This window comes from Setaria viridis, chromosome 9 (genome assembly GCF_005286985.2).
Source record: "Setaria viridis chromosome 9, Setaria_viridis_v4.0, whole genome shotgun sequence".
NCBI lineage: Eukaryota > Viridiplantae > Streptophyta > Magnoliopsida > Poales > Poaceae > Setaria > Setaria viridis.
In genome coordinates, this window is record NC_048271.2 from 5,521,126 (window position 1) to 5,537,124 (window position 15,999).

General features: G+C 45.7%; 4 protein-coding genes across 7 annotated transcripts; 3 read left to right on the forward strand and 1 right to left on the reverse strand.

Annotated features, from left to right (window-relative positions):
• The first annotated feature begins 1,262 nt into the window (after positions 1 to 1,262).
• LOC117836823 (protein NAR1) lies at positions 1,263 to 6,870 on the forward strand. Its single transcript, XM_034716333.2, has 11 exons — positions 1,263 to 1,693; positions 3,088 to 3,170; positions 3,266 to 3,419; positions 3,583 to 3,769; positions 3,959 to 4,085; positions 4,562 to 4,712; positions 4,798 to 4,847; positions 5,189 to 5,360; positions 5,467 to 5,593; positions 5,689 to 5,780; positions 6,369 to 6,870. Exons 1-11 carry the CDS (start codon positions 1,574 to 1,576, stop codon positions 6,519 to 6,521), a joined length of 1,416 nt encoding a protein of 471 aa, XP_034572224.1. The 5' UTR covers positions 1,263 to 1,573; the 3' UTR covers positions 6,522 to 6,870.
• Positions 6,871 to 7,151: 281 nt separating this feature from the next.
• On the forward strand, positions 7,152 to 8,261 carry LOC117836826 (uncharacterized). Its single transcript, XM_034716338.2, has 3 exons — positions 7,152 to 7,441; positions 7,524 to 7,787; positions 7,921 to 8,261. Exons 1-3 carry the CDS (start codon positions 7,355 to 7,357, stop codon positions 8,104 to 8,106), a joined length of 537 nt encoding a protein of 178 aa, XP_034572229.1. The 5' UTR covers positions 7,152 to 7,354; the 3' UTR covers positions 8,107 to 8,261.
• Positions 8,262 to 8,340: 79 nt separating this feature from the next.
• Positions 8,341 to 9,065, forward strand: LOC140221515 (uncharacterized). The gene has a single exon (XM_072291261.1). It carries the CDS (start codon positions 8,341 to 8,343, stop codon positions 8,968 to 8,970), a length of 630 nt encoding a protein of 209 aa, XP_072147362.1. The 3' UTR covers positions 8,971 to 9,065.
• Positions 9,066 to 9,768: 703 nt separating this feature from the next.
• LOC117836824 (glycine-rich RNA-binding protein RZ1A) lies at positions 9,769 to 14,086 on the reverse strand. 4 transcript variants are annotated; one of them, XM_034716335.2, is made up of 4 exons: positions 13,912 to 14,086; positions 13,071 to 13,183; positions 12,006 to 12,539; positions 9,769 to 10,273 (listed from the first exon to the last, which is right to left on the reverse strand). In XM_034716335.2, the coding sequence occupies exons 2-3, from the start codon at positions 13,179 to 13,181 to the stop codon at positions 12,039 to 12,041; spliced, it is 612 nt and encodes a 203-aa protein (XP_034572226.1). In that variant the 5' UTR covers positions 13,182 to 13,183; positions 13,912 to 14,086; the 3' UTR covers positions 9,769 to 10,273; positions 12,006 to 12,038. The 4 variants fall into 4 exon arrangements, with proteins under 4 accessions (XP_034572226.1, XP_034572225.1, XP_072147363.1 ...); XM_034716334.2 differs by lacking the exon at positions 9,769 to 10,273 and adding an exon at positions 10,472 to 11,477; XM_072291262.1 differs by lacking the exon at positions 9,769 to 10,273 and adding an exon at positions 11,769 to 11,855.
• Positions 14,087 to 15,999: the final 1,913 nt, after the last annotated feature.

Consider the following 15,999-nt stretch of genomic DNA (forward strand, 5'->3'; position numbering starts at 1 on the left):
CACGTCCATCGTCTTGTGTGCTTTGTTTATGCCTCGCTCGACCTGAGGGGACCTGAGGTTCTCACGGGTCGCTTTCTCCGCTCCAATTTGTAGGGAGCCGTGGAGGATATCATGCTGCTGCTGTTGGTTTACCTGGTTGCCTCTATTAGGTTCTGCTATTTTTCTATTGGCAGTGTCACATGACTGCACCATCATATGGCGCATCAGCAAGGAGTTGTTTACACTTTACAGCGAGGAGGAATCGATATCTATCTTCTCCTCCTCCTTATCTTATTCTTATCGGAACAACATCATCCGAGTTTGTTCATCTTTATTCTAATGCTGCCTTCTAGAATCTAAGAGCCTGCCTGAAAATTTCGGGGCTCCTACCGCATGGGGGGCGTGTTTGTTTCCGATTCTGTGCCTGAAAATTTCGGAGCTCCTACCGCATGGGGGGCGTGTTTGTTTCCGATTCTAGGTCGGATTCTAGTGAAAAAATCGAACAAAGCCCCCAAACACCACGATTCTTGTATTCTTGTTTGATTTCATAGGAATCAGATTTTTTCTCGAGCGGAATTACAACGTGACCTGAGAATCGGGATGGGGTGCCCCCGCAAAAACCAGCACCCGCTCATCCCTCCGCGCCCTTCCGCTCGTCCCTCCCGAGCGGTGCTGCCGGCCCCTCCCCGCCCTGCCGGCGGCCCCTCCCAGCTAGTCCGCGCACCGCCATCGGCCCCTCCGCCGGCCTCCTTCTCCCACACGTTGACCTGTGCGTGCTACCGGTGGTGGTGTGGCCCTGCCACCGGCCCCTCCACCTCCTGTTGACACCGGCCATGGCCCCTCCGCCCAAGGATTTAACCCGTTAGTGCTGTCGGCCGCCGAGCACCACCCCGCCATCGAGCTCCCTGTCCATAAAAAAATCAGGTTGCCAAACACTCTGCTTCTCTTACTAGCAGATTCTGTGGACAGCAGCTTTTCAGAGTAGTTAGATTTCAGAGAATCGCTACTCAAAAAAGCTAAAACAAACAGGCACATGGTACATAACAATGTGCTTTGTACTTTTAGGCCAAACTTTTCCGGAACACGTTTTTGATCCTGCAAAAATATACCCCTTTTTCGAAATTTTAATTCAAATTCAAAATACACTTTAGACCTTTTTTTAACTTATTATCGAAATTTGTTTTCTCGTTTTATTACGAAAAAAATTCCATTTTACTCTGAACCGACGTTTCCATTTTGCCGCTTGCCATTTTTCTGAGTCGTGTCGTGTGGCCTGTTTGACCAACCAGCTCGAACTAGAAGCCCGGAACAACACGAAGCCCTCGGGCCTTACCGTGCCGCCGCCTAACCAATCCACCGCCGCGCCTCGCCGCCAGCCACCTGCTTCGGCTGCGCCGCCTGCCTGCTTCACCCTCGCCTCGCGTCTCCCGTGCTTCTCAGCGAGGCAGCCGCCGCCGCGTAGCGGCTATACGGCTTGGCCGACGCCCCGCTGCTCGTCCTCGAGCTAGGCAGGGCGGATTGGTTCCTCTCGTCCCGGAGGCGGAGAAGACTACCCCGCACGCTCGGGGAGCCGGTTGGGGCCGCCCGGCCCGCGATGTCGTCGAGCAGGTTCTCGCCGGCGCTGCAGGCGTCGGATCTCAACGACTTCATCGCCCCCTCGCAGGACTGCGTCATCTCCCTCAACAAGAATTCCTCCGCCGCCCGCCGCCTCCAGGTACTGACACCGCCCTCTCCGCCTGGTTTCGTTGATTACCCTAGTCTTGGTGTCCGGATATATGCACCGGCTGAGTGCAGTTTGAGCTCACCCGCGATATTTGTTTTAAACTTTAGACGGTGATTTGCGCGATCAATATTCCCAATATGATTGTGTAGTGGCGTCGAGCAGTAGGCTGTAGGCCGTGCTCAGCAGGCAAAGACATGACAAATAGCAAATACTTAGAAGGGAGGATGAAGGAACGGGAAATGAAATTGATTTGTGTTCTCATGTTTGCTTCTGTGGAATAAAATACGAAGGACAAAAATCGAGTTAGCTATAGTTTAACTCTTAATAAGGGGGTGTTTGGATCCTGGAGCTAAAATCTAGTCCATGTCACATCGAATATTCGGATGCTAATTAGGAGGGCTAAACATGAGCTAATTACAAAACTAATTGCAGAACCCCTAGGCTAAATCGCAAGACGAATCTATTAAGCCTAATTAATCCATCGTTAGCGAATGTTTACTGTAGCACCATATTGTCAAATCATGGACTAATTAGGCTTAATGGATTCGTCTCGTGATTTAGCCTAGGGGTTGTGAAATTGGTTTTGTAATTAGCCTATGTTTAATACTCCTAATTAGTATCCAAACATTCGATATGACAGGGGCTAAAGTTTAGCCCGGGGATCCAAACACCCCCTAACTGTTTTTTTCTTCAAAATTTATATATTATAGATTGATAATTATAGCATCAAGTGTTATTTTGTCCAACTATGTCTTATAAACGTGCTTCAGTGGATCGGAAGCAAATTATGGCCTGTAATGAGCAGACATGGCGTCTTCAGATTATCAGAAGTACTCATGTTCATTCTTTAATTCAATGGTTATTCTATGTTTTGCACTGAAGGACTAACCTAGTACGTTTGCTTCCCTTTTGCACTAAAACCCATGTCCCATCAAGCTGAAAGATCAGTATCTGCTTGTTAGATGCAAACAAGAAAGCTAGGCAAAGTTGTACCATGCACAAAAAAACCTGAGCACCATACTTGCCCCTACTTGTTGCGTAATAGGCTCTGGTAGCACAGCTTGTCTATAATTTGCATCTAGGCAAAAAGGATTGTTTGTATGTTGCAGGACATTTACAACATGTTCTGAAAAATTTCTAGCTTTATTCTACTTCTATCAGATCAGTTAGGAAAAGTGTTACAGCCTACTGAATGAAACCTTCCACATTTTTGCCAACAACCTACCACTTTGAAAGGGCTAAGTATATAACTAGATACCCGTGTACATTTCTGATTATAATCAGCTTCACATCTGCGCCATTGGATCTTCATAAAGCAATTCCATTCCTTGTCTACTGCCTTTCTGCACACCATCCCCCATATTCCTGACAATGAAATTCTACAGATCAAACAAAAGGAAAATACGGTGAGCACAAAGCCTCCAGAGGAAGCAGTCAAGATTTCGCTAAAAGACTGTTTGGCATGCAGGTTTTTTCATTTCTGTTTTTCACTCTTCAAACCAGTTCTAAAGTAAGTAACATGCTCAAACTCAATGAATGCTGATTGTTACATTTTTATCTTAGTGGTTGTATAACATCAGCAGAGACGGTTATGCTGGAGAAGCAAAGCTTGGGTGACTTCATTGCTCGCATAAACTCTGGCAAAACTGTTATTGTATCTGTGTCTCCCCAGTCAAGAGCATCACTAGCTGCATTCTTCGGTCTTTCTCAATCACAGGTAATTAATCATGGGTTTCCCATATCCATTCCCCTGTCAGAAGCATCACCCTGGCTTGTATGCCCTTGTAAATGTTTCCCACAAGCCATTGTGGTCAAAAAGTACTGTAAGCTTGCACTTTAATTATGATAACTAAAGCAGAATGTAACTTCTTTAATTTCAGGTTCTCAGAAAACTTACTGCTTTGTTCAAATCGATGGGCGTAAAGGCCGTTTATGACACAAGCTCTAGTAGAGACCTATCCCTTATTGAAGGTTGCAATGAATTTGTATCACGTTATCAGAAAAACCAATCATCTAGTGGCCAAGAAGCTGGAGCCAGTCTTCCAATGATTTCATCTGCATGCCCAGGTAAAATTTTTGTTGGGAAGTTGGGAACATGACATATGAATACTTATGTAATGTACTTTGGGTTTCAAAATGCGGTGACGTTGCATACATAATACTAATGGTCTGGTACTATCTTTTTCTGCATTTTCTTTAGAAATAAGTACGGGATTTGTTCGCAAAATATGTGTTTAACACCTCTTCCTCTTGCAGGTTGGATATGCTATGCTGAAAAGACTCTTGGTTCATATATCCTACCTTATATCTCATCTGTAAAGAGCCCTCAACAGGCGATTGGTGCAGCTATTAAGCACCATGTGGTTGAAAAACTAGGTCTCAAGTGAGTATTTGCCTCTGATCTGGATAGATCTTGAAATCAATTGTTCCTATGGTCACACAAATTCTCTTCGACTTCTAAGGTGTCTGCGATACAACTTGGCAGTACTATGTTTGCAAAAGTTATAATACCATAAGTGATGTATTTGTTGTTTTTAAAGAATGTTGATACGAGTTAATGAGAGTTGACTGCATGCTTCCCACTGATCGTTGTAATTTTTGTTTTAAGAAAACCTAAACCAAAACTCTAAAAAATGTGTTGTCAAAAATAGCAGAGGCTGGTTCCTCCTTCCCTTTCATAAATTTAGATCGAGTGACCAAGTCCACTTCATAATCTTCTTGTATTCAGTTGAGTAAGCAAATGTCCTCCATTTCCTGAAGATCACTAATTATTTTGAAACAATCACTGTTCTTTATATATTGTTAGTTTCTACTTTCTAGTATATGACATTTTCAACCTTTTATTTTTTGGCTATGTAGGCCATATGATGTCTATCATGTTACTGTGATGCCATGCTATGATAAGAAGCTAGAAGCTGTCCGGGATGATTTTGTTTTCTCAGTAGATGGTAAAGAAGTCACAGAGGTGGATTCAGTACTGACAACTGGTGAAGTATTAGACCTGATACAGGTTGCTAACTTGATTCTTATTCTTGCCTGTACGGTGAATATGAAAAAGTAGGGAGACACTCAGTATGATTTATGTGTTTGTGCAGTCCAAATCTATCGATTTCAAGACACTAGAGGAATCTTCCTTGGACAGATTGTAAGTCCATGTTCTTGGTGTTTTGTTCTGTGCCTATACACATCAAATATCTTGTCAAGTGCAGGAGCATTAATTAATCATAATATGTTTAGCTGCTACTTCTTTTCTATAAATTTAATATGCTTTATTTTAACCACTTGTTGTGAGGAAAAAAATCCATGGAATTATCATGTAGTACCATAATATACCACAGTTCTCTTTATTTTAACTACTTGTTGTAAGAAAAGAAAATCCATGGAGTTATCGTGTACTACCATATTATACCACAGTTTTTTTATATCGCTGATTAATTTATCTCAGAAAGTCAGAATTGACAAATATTTTGCCTCACTATAACCTAGGCTAACAAATGTTGATGAGGAAGGCCATCTCTATGGGGTTTCTGGAGGTTCTGGGGGCTATGCAGAAATAGTCTTTCGCCATGCTGCACGTGCAATCTACAAGAGAGAAATAGAGGGTCCTCTTGATTTCAGAACCTTGCGAAATTCAGATTTCCGCGAAATTACATTGGAGGTAAACTCATTCCCATGATGGAGGAAACCATCGACTCTTTTGCCAAACTAGAGTGAACTTGCATTATATGTGTATAACAATTACCAAATGTTGCTTGTGCTAGCAGGTGGAGGGCAAACCTGTTTTGAAGTTTGCACTTTGTTATGGATTCAGGAACCTGCAGAATATTGTTAGGAAGATTAAGATGGGAAAGTGTGAATACCACTTTATTGAAGTTATGGCGTGTCCTTCAGGTACTGCATTATGACAGCCTTTGCAAGTTACTTGTAGGAAATTCTGGAGTGTAGGATCTGATATGCTCTATGATGCGTTTATTACTCTTCTGCAGGTTGCCTGAATGGGGGAGGCCAAATAAAGCCTGTTCAGGGCCAATCTGCCAAGGAACTTATCCAGCAATTGGAGAGTGTGTACACACAAGATGTATGCTACTAACTGAACTATATTTCATGTATAGTTAAAAAGGCAACTTGCTTATCAGTGTGCATCTTTGTCTTGACCTCACTTAAAGTAATCAACATTCATGTCAGAGACATGTAGACTTTGTCGTTGATATACCCTAGTCATCGCTCAAAATTTTTCATATTAGAATAGATTATCTACTTTTTATTCTGTTATATTCTCTCCTACATTTGTATTTTGGCTTTGGGTTTCTTCTTTGTCTAATGTCATTAGCTTGCTACTCATACTGTGATTCTGCCTCTTTCAATAGAGGGAAAGTAAAACCATCTGTTCATCTGTCAGAGCTGCTATTGAATTTCTAGTAGCTTTGATTAGCTGAACAATTCTTAACTTGCAGACCATTTATTCCATGTTATTTATCCTTCTGTTTTCTTTTGGATAGGATGCTATTTATTCTCCAGTTTGTTGCCATAATTTTATCCTCAAGTGGGAATATGTTATAACTGATGAGTGTTTTTCCGAGCTGTCATTTGGCAAGGGCTCTACATGAATTGTTTACTTTATGTCAGTTATTATGCACTTCCACTAATTGTGTATCTTGTGTACCAGGTATCAATTTCTGATCCTTTCGATAACCCTATTACGAAAAGATTATACGACGAATGGCTGGGGCAACCTGGTTCAGAGAATGCGAAGAAGTACTTGCACACAGATTATCACCCTGTTGTGAAGAGTGTGGCTTCACAGTTACAGAATTGGTGATAACGGCTCGTTTTTGCACTGGGAATTCCAATGCACTTCAAGAGCCAGGAGGGACTTTGGACTTGCACACAGAACAATCATGGCGTCCTCTCCATGCTAAGGGAATATTGATCACACAGCAATATAAACATCGCCAAAGTTTCTTTTTTGTAATCTTTAAAGCGAAGAAATTTTGTTAGGCAATAGTTTTTCAGCTGCTTTCTGGGTAATGTTGTACATTACCAAAGGGGAAGAATAGTTAAAAATTTTAATATGTAAAAATGAACGAGAAAGGTCTAGATGACCTTATACTGTCTGGCCCAATTATCCTTTTAGTAGTATAAGAAAAAAAAAGATGAGCTTTTGGTTACCCAGTATCTGCTTTACATTCTTTGAGCAAATTTGAATGCTGTTCAGTATCCAACACCTTTCTTGACTCTTGAGGTAAAAGGAGGCACCATTGTCTTAGATTTGGGATGGAGTTTCAGAATTAAGTAGAACCCTGCGCGGCGGCGTTGCCGCGCCATTCAGCGTTGGTGCAGCTGTTTTGTTGTAATCTTACGTTGGCCCTGTCTGTGCATGAGCGTGAGGTAATCCTCTTTCTGTACTTTGAAACGTGCAATGAAATGCGCAGTTCATGGTCAGCCAAATCACCACGCGTGCGTGACGGGGACGCGAGGCGGCCGCCCCGCGCGACTCGACACCCCTACCCCAACCAAAAGGGAAGTCAACCAGAAGCCAGGCCACGCGACACCACCACCTCCCCCGTCACAAATCCGCGGGGGGGAGGGCGGCAGCAGGCAGCGGCGGCGGCCCCCGCGACGGGACGAGAGAGAGTGAGCGCGCGCGCGGCGATGGAGCGGCGGGGGCAGCAGCCTGAAGACGCGGAGCCGCCGGGCAAGGACGGCCCCAGCGGCGCTCCGGCTCCGCCGCCGTCTCCGGTAAAATCCGCTCGCCTTCATGTCGTTCAAAGCCCCCGCCAATTTTGACAGCACGCGCGCGCGTTTCTCTACCTGTTGGCAGTTCCTGGAGGTGACGTGCCGGAGCTCCGGCAAGGTCCGGCGGTTCGCGGCGGGGACGACGGCCCGGTACGCGCTGCACGCCATCAACCGCAAGCTGGACCCCGGGGCCCCGCCGGCGCTGCACGTCGAGGCCGTCAGGGACGGCGAGGAGCCCGTCAGCTTCGGCCCCAGCGCCGCCCTCGCCGACTACGGCCGCGGCTGGCGGCTGCAGACCGTCACCGCGCAGGACGCGCCCGGGATCCATCACGCGACGCGCGATGACACGGTACGCGACGACTGGGTAGCCTAGTACCGAGCTGCATCCTGCTGTCTTCTTGACTAAAAGTTCGATTTCTCTGAAGAATCGAGAGCTGATCAGCATGGATCTGAGAGATTAATTCTTGCGTTGATCGTTGCAGAAACGGGGTGAGACGCAGGCTGCCGAGGATGCCGTTGCCAGAGAGACCACGAGGAGCACTTCCGTCTACATCGCCAAGATCGTGCTCGCGTTCGTGTTCATCTTCTTGCTCGGCGGGCTGTTCACATACATGCTCGAGGTGCTCCCCGACATGCTCCAGACTTCACCGACGCCTGAATCTCTGTAATGAAACCCGCTGACTGCAGATGAATCACACATGTACCATTCCAGCGACATGTTCCCCCCTTTCTGATAAGATCGTGTGCAACCTTCCATCGTAGTCGATGGCAACTTATCTCATTGCAAGTTTGCAACGACATGGAAAATCCATCATCTTTGTTAGTTTCATGTCCTGGCGGATCCGAAATCCGTAGCGACCAACAGACTCGCATTGCATGTTTTGAGGCGCTGGTGCCAACACATGGTTGTCGCGGCGACACGGGCGTCCCGGACTCCATTGCCGCGCCGCGCCGTGCCGAAACGAAACCCATCTGGACTCCCATCCATCCCGGCCTTGCTAAACCTTATACGAAACAAACAAAGAAAAAAAAAAAGCAAGTCGCCCAAGGCGGCCGGGAGCGGAGGCGGTTACGAGGAGCCGGCTGCCGGTGGGAGGATGGCCGACCACCTGCCCGACGACCTCCTGGCGGACGTGCTAGTCCGGCTGGCGCCGCGCGGGCTCGCCACGTCCCGCGGCGTCTGCCGGTCCTGGCGCGCCGTCGTCGACGCCCGCCGCCTGCTGCGCGCGGACCTCCTCCCGCTCTCGCTCGAGGGCCTCCTCCTCGAGGTCGACGCCTGGGCCCCGGCCCTCTTCTCCCGGCCGTCGACGGGCCCGGCGACCTGCGACGGCCTCGTCGGCTTCCTCGGCGCCGACGGCACGAGGCAGCTCGACACCTACATGCGCGGCCACTGCAACGGCCTGCTCCTGCTCCAGGAGCTCGTGATCAACCCCGCCACCGGGCAGTGGGCGCGCCTGCCCGGGCCTCCGCCACCGCCACTTTCGCGTTCGATCCGGCCGTGTCGCCGTACTACGAGGTGTTCTCTATTGTGAATTGAGAAGACAAAATGTATGCGAGAGAAAGAGGGATGAACAGTGAATCGGTGTTCTTTATTAATGAATCATGAGTATAGATTTTGGATTTTTTATGTATAGATTTTGCTATGCAGTTAAATATAGGGTTATATCTAGATACATAGTATGTATAAAACGATCAACATTTTGGAACGGAGGGAGTATATATTTATAGGCTAATCACAGGGAGGTTAGGAGATAATCTCCCGGGACAATCCGATCGTGGGCAGCTCCACCTCGTCCGTTGTCCTCGGACGTGCGCACGTCGCGCAGTCCGGGCGGCACGTCGCCGCGCGCGCGGGAGTTTTCCCGCTCGGTACTTTGGACGCGGTCAACCTGCGAAAACGACTCGCAACATTCTCGATCCCTGAGGATCCTTACTCACTGCTGAAGCGATCAGAATGGCAGCCCTCGCCCTTGGTCCTGCCCGTCTTCTCGTCGAGGACGGGACAGTGGGAGGAGAGGACCTTGGTGCCGGAAGGACATGGTCCCTGCTGCCACCATGCAGGAGCTACCGTGACCGCGGCGACGGGCCATGGCTCCTACGGTACCTCGGCGAAGATGACGATGACGACAAAGGGCAGTTCGAGTGGAGCTCTGACATTGAGGACCTGAGGACGGGGCTGGCGGCTGCAATGGAGATGACGATGACACCGATGAGTGGGCTAGAAACTTGGAATACATTGATTTCCTCGGATTCCATCCTTTCAAGGAGGTTGTCTTCTTGCGTCAGTCAGGCGAAAAGAGGGATCGCCTATCATTTGGATCGCTCAAAGATTCAAGACATGGCCACCTTGGACCTTCGTCGCACGACTGAATTTATAGAAATGGCTTTTCCCTACACACCATGTTGGATGGGAGTGTTTCCTGAGAACAATTAACTTAGAAGTACCAAGAGCATGGATCTGGGTACAAGACAAGTTTGTCCTGATTGAAGACTCCTTGCTTCTTAATTGCAAGGAAGACAAAAGCAGTTGCAATTCTGTTATTTTGTGGCCCATTTCTGCTCCTCTCCCGTAATTTAAGTTCACTGTGAGGAATGCTAATGTCATACCACGATAATTTTTCTTTCTTCACTTTGACGAATGATAAAAACACTGCGAGTCAGGTCCCAGGCACACGTGGCTCATCAAGTTCATGGGAGAGAACCCAGAAGAGAGGTCCTGGAGAAGCGACGCGGTATGGTCTCAACTCCGTTTGCGGCAGGAAGAGCATTTGGAGATCAACAAGAGGTCGAACGGCGGCACGTCGCATCTCAGACGGTCAGGCGTGAACAGCATGCCTTACACCAATAAGGTATAGTAAGCTAAAGAATCAGTTCAATTAACGTCATGAAATCATTCCTCAAACCCATAAGTTCATTTCCACAGAGCGAGATGATACAGATTAATGGTCGTAGGATTATTGTGCTCTATTGTGCAACCAAAAGACGACATATTTCTGGATGTTTTGCCGGCTTAGGCACAAACACGAATGAAAATGGCTCAAATCACACTGCTTGAAAAAAAAAACATGCTTTGAGTACAAATCAACCGATATGTTTTCAAAAAATGGGTGAAATGTTGCAGCTATCGAGTACAAAAACTCACTTGGCTAATATAATAAACAGCAGCACGAAGCTATCGTTGCATCCCGATAGGCAAACTAAAATAAAAATACTCAAGTATCCTTTGAGACGGCGATGCAACAATTAGAATGCTGCTGATTAAGCATAATCACTGGAACTCTCTCAAACAGTCAAATCAAGACTAATGCATCCCACATTCCATCGAGACGATGATCCAACAATTAAAATTCTGCAGATGAAGCATGATATCATCGGAACTCCTCTCAAAAGGGCAGCAGTAGTTCAAAAACAGGGCAGAAGTGATAGAGTAGAGGTGCTTGTTTCAAAAGAACAGCAGCTAGATAGCATCACATTCACTCGGGCTGAATAAGTATAAATGCTTGATCTCTGACCGCACACCCAGAGGCAGCCATCCCAGCATGATCCAACAATTAAAATTCTGCGGATGAAGAACTCCTCTCAAAAGGGCAGCGATAGTTCATTGACAGGGTAGAAGAAGTGATAGACCAGTGGTGTGGTGTCAAAACAGCAGCAGCTAGATAGCATAACATTCACTCAGGCTGAATAAGCATGAATGCATGATCTCTGACTGCACGAGTCACAAAGAACAGGACACCGACAGGAAGCCACCTCAGCACGCCAAAGGAACCACCAGGTAGTCAAGCCACCGAACAGAGAGAAGAGGCAGAAACAGTATGCTATATGCTGCAATGGTCCTCCAATGCTAATGGTACATAGATTGGAACCAAGGAGGAGACTCTTTGCAGTGGTCCTCCAATGCTAATGGCACATAGGATGGAATCAAAGAACTCTTTGAACATGGGGAACCACTTGCCAGACAATAATGGAACAAGTGAAATGATCTCTTAGGACACTAGTAACCAATCCAGAACAAGGAAACAAATAACCAAAAAGAAGCCTGCCAAAACAAAAGGGTCATTTGAGAATGTAGTTGTAACACAATATTAAAATTAAACATTGAAATGATTACCAGTTAATTTTTCCCTTACGGACGATTCATCGTTTGCTTTCAGAAGTTGATTTTTCTTGTAGGTGTGTTCAAGCAGAATATAGTTGATCCCTTGATTCCCAAAAAGAACACAAACGTGAACACCAACTTGCCATCCAATCACCCATATCCCAGGCATTTATGTTAATCCCCATAAGCATAACTAGGATCAGGATCATAAACACACAGCCACAAAATCCATCTCTTAACAAGCTAGATTCCAGCCAAATAGCATAACAAGCAAACATGCAGGATCCAAGCGCCAAGCACTATGACCAAGTCATATGCCTGGCAAGCACGAAACAATAATAAACCGGTCAGTAATACAGTCTATATCAAAGCAACTGATTTCTCACGGTACATCATAATTCTCCAACTACAGGACACAAAGTTCCAGACACGATAACTGACCTCATAATAGAAGATAGACTTTCATACCTGGAAGGCACATACTGCTCAAGATCTAGGCCATCAATAGGGACCAGATCGGTCACGGTTGTAGCGGTCGCCCCCGTAGCTGCCACCATCTCGGCTACGGCCAGAGTATCGGTCACCACCACGGTCAGATCCATAACGACCGCTGCCACCACCACCATACCTGTCATCTCTACCACCATATCTGTCCCCTCTCCCATCATCCCCAGATGGGCACTCCCTAGCAAAATGACCAGGTTTTCCACACTTGAAGCAGTCCCCGCCGCCGCCCCCGCCGCCGCCACGCGGTGCACGTCCACCTCCGCCACCACCATAGTCACGGCCACGGTCATAACGAGATCCACGGTCACGATCAGAATCACGGTCACCATTACGGTCTCTACCAGGTCCTTGTGGCTGAGCTTTATCAACAGTGATGTTCCTCCCATCCAAGTCCAGTCCATTCATTCCTTCAATAGCATCCTCCATAGCTTTCTTCTCATCAAAAGTTACAAAGCCGAAACCGCGAGATCGACCAGAAAATTTGTCAAGAACCACCTGCATATTACCAATAGAATGAACTTGAAGTAACAATAATTAAGAGACCATGCTAGATAACAAATAGAATGCAAAACAAAATTGTAGAAACAACAATTTTTATATGCTAAGGGATGTTAAGTTGCAAATTACTGGATCTTTCAGTGACTTTAGTGGAGGCAAAGAAAAAAAAATTGCCCAAGGTGTTCAGGAAGACAGGAATAAAACAGCATACAAGATCAATATTGATAACAATATTGTATTAATATTCTAGTCTTTTTTGTTAGAAACCTCTGAATATTAATCCATGTGGCAAAAAAGAATCAAGACAGAGCAAGAAGAAGACAGATCAACCTATACTCTATGTATTGCAAAAGAAAATTGTTTAGGCTTTCGGCATTGTTGACTTGTAAAAATGGTTGAAATAATTGCACATACATCAAGTCATGCTCATAACTTTCCTAAGCTGTTATCAACACAATCTCCAATATTATCATCTGACGAAAAATGATAACTTCGCGCAAAATAAAGATTTAGGATTATTCATGTCACCTTTGCCTCGGTAAGGTTTCCAAATTTGCCGAATGCATCCCTGAGGCTTTCTTCAGTTGTCGACCAGGACAGGTTCCCGACAAAGCAACGGTACTCCTCAACATCAGACATCTCTTGAGCAGACAAAGAAAGACATACACTAAGAAAATAGGAAGCTAGAACGTATCAAGAATGAATACTATGTTGTGAGTACAGCAGGTAGTCCTTACTAATCAGCACATAGGCAGTAAGTACTAAGTACAACTCAACAAGTAACATCGTTCACTATTTTTTTTGTGTGGAAAATTTCCTTACATGGGATAAATTTTTCAAAAGTGTGTTGCCAGTTCGTATGTATAAGCAAATTTGGATAAAAACAGAAGTAGTAGTTGTAGGCAAGCCTCACGAGATTTAAACAGTTAACCCTTTACTGACTTATTAAACAGTTAACCCTTTATTACTGACTTATTAAACAGTTAACCTTTTACTGATTTGCAGGGACATCCGTATGTAATTAGTGCACGAAGGCAAAGATGACGCAAATCTGCACAGAACAGTTCTTTCACAAGACACAGAATACAGAAATCTAACTACGCTCGCATCGAAAGAACAGCACAGTACGGCACAGAGGTCAACTCCAGATCCATGCGAGCCTACGCATCACGGGCGGACCCAGCTTAGGGCATGGGTGCGCACATCAACGACCGATAATTTTTGCAAACAGAATCAAATTCAGTTGGTACAAAATGCATGCATATGCTGTGACTTGGTCAGATCCGGATACAGATAGCTTACGCTAGGTTCCGGGGTGCTCCGATTCGCGCAGCATGAAAGGAAGGGAAGAGAAGGGGCTGGGGCATACCTCGTGGGTGCTCGTCGCCAGCAAAGGGCGCGGCGAAGACAGTGGTCAATGGCGCCGCCGCTCACCAAAGGGAGAGACCGAGAGAGTAGGGAACGGGGGAAAAGAAATGGCAAGATATAGAACAGATTCGGGGAACCTGGGCTCTTCTGTTGGTGGTGGTGGCCTGGTGGGCGAGTCCGGGTTTTGTTTTGCAGAAATAAATAGTCGAATAAATTTAAAAAATAGAGGTGTGTCGTCGTACTAAATGGTGGAAGACATTTATCATCAAATAAAATAGTGGTAAGGTCATTACCGTCAGATGAAATGACGGTAAGATCCTTACCGTCCCTCATCCGGTGAGCCATCCATGGATTCGAATTGCGTCGGTTTCGAGGAACTGTCGCCGTTTCATCCGACGGTAAGGGAGCTCCACCAATTGAAACGGCGGAAAGCACTCCTTACCGCTGGCTCACCTGGCGGGACCTCCCCTAATATAAACGGCGTGCGGTCGCTCCCACCCACACGCCAGCAAAAGGAGCGGAGCCAGCAAGGAAGGGAGGGAGAATGAAGGAAGGCAAGGAGAGAAGAGGAGAGGAGAGGAGAAGAGAGGGGAGGAGGAGGAGGAAGGGAGGGAGAGAGGGGAAGGGATTGAAGTTTCGATGGTCGTTTTATTTCAAGTATTTTTTTAAATCTCATAGTTTAGTTAGCGTAGATAGTGTAGTGGATGGATGTAGTAGTACATAAATCTAGTAGTTAGTTTAGTGGATCTAAGACTTAGAAAAATCTAGCGGATTTTAGATATAGAAAAATATAGCTCAGTCAGTATAGTGGATTTAGTTTAGGTATTTAGTTCACAGTAAATTTTATTTGTTTATTTATGTACATTAAATTTATATGAATATTAATTGCATTGCTAGGGTCACATGTTGTTTAGGTATTGACAATATAGTTGTTATAGGGGTAGTTGGAATTATTAGATTTAGTGAGAACCTTTGTGCTTGTCACGTATATTGTCCCTGGTAGATGCCTATGATAAATTTAGTTCGTAAGGTTGATTTAGTCTTAAATAGTTGTTAGTGTGGTTGAAATGAAGGTGTTATTCTAGTTAACTGATTTAAGTTATTATAAACTGCTCGTTTCGTGTATTTTGGCAGACATGTCGGATAGTTTATATTTCCAAGTGTTCTATGGTTGGGGGAGGTTAGATATGGTCCAGAAGGGGTAGATTTGAGTGAATTTCCGTATTTCTGCAAGTACTTACCACGAGAAAGAGAGAGGACTTGGGGGGCATATGCAGGTGGCTTTGTAAGGATTTCGATGTTGATAGAGATTAAGTGGATGTGTCTATGAAGATTGTAGTGAAGAGATAGCCCGACATAAACTTTTGGGAGCTGCTCCTGCTTGAAGGAACCCCGAGCTACTGGGCTTATGTAAAGGGTTGCACGAGGCAGGGTTTACCAATAATATGGTATGTTCAATTGTTCACAAAGGTTGGATCTAGCAGTCAGGTGTAAGAAGAAGTGGGAGGTGCTGAAGTTGAAGCGGAGGAAGATGTGGAGAGTACTGAAGGGGTAAACGAAGACCTTGATAATGATGGGGAAGAAGGAGGAGATGCAGAGGATGATTTTGCAGCCCATGAGTCAAATGGGGAGGCTGATGAGGGGGAAGAAATTGTTGAGTTAGTTGAGTAGGTGGAGAGGGAAGGAGAGGAGGCCAATGGTGCCATGGATGATGACTCGTCCGATGAGGAAGATGCTTACCATGTCCCGCAGATCTGGTCAAATTATGACCATTCCGCCCTACAAGTCAATGTAGGGGAAAATATCCCTTGGGAGTATAGGGAGAATGAGGTATGTGTGGGTGCTTTGTACCCAAGTGGGGATGAGGTGAAGGCAGTTGTGAAGAGATGATCCACTTTATCTTTGTAGCGTCAGTTCAGGGTGGAGAAGAGCAATCTGACGGTGTATGATGTCCGCTGTGTGAGAAATAATTGCCCGTTTAGGGGTGCACGCATACAAGGAAAATGGAAGGATTATTGGGAGGTGACTAGAGTGGTTGAGCATCAATGCTTGCTGGCTGAATTGGAAGAAACACACAACAACCTCACTG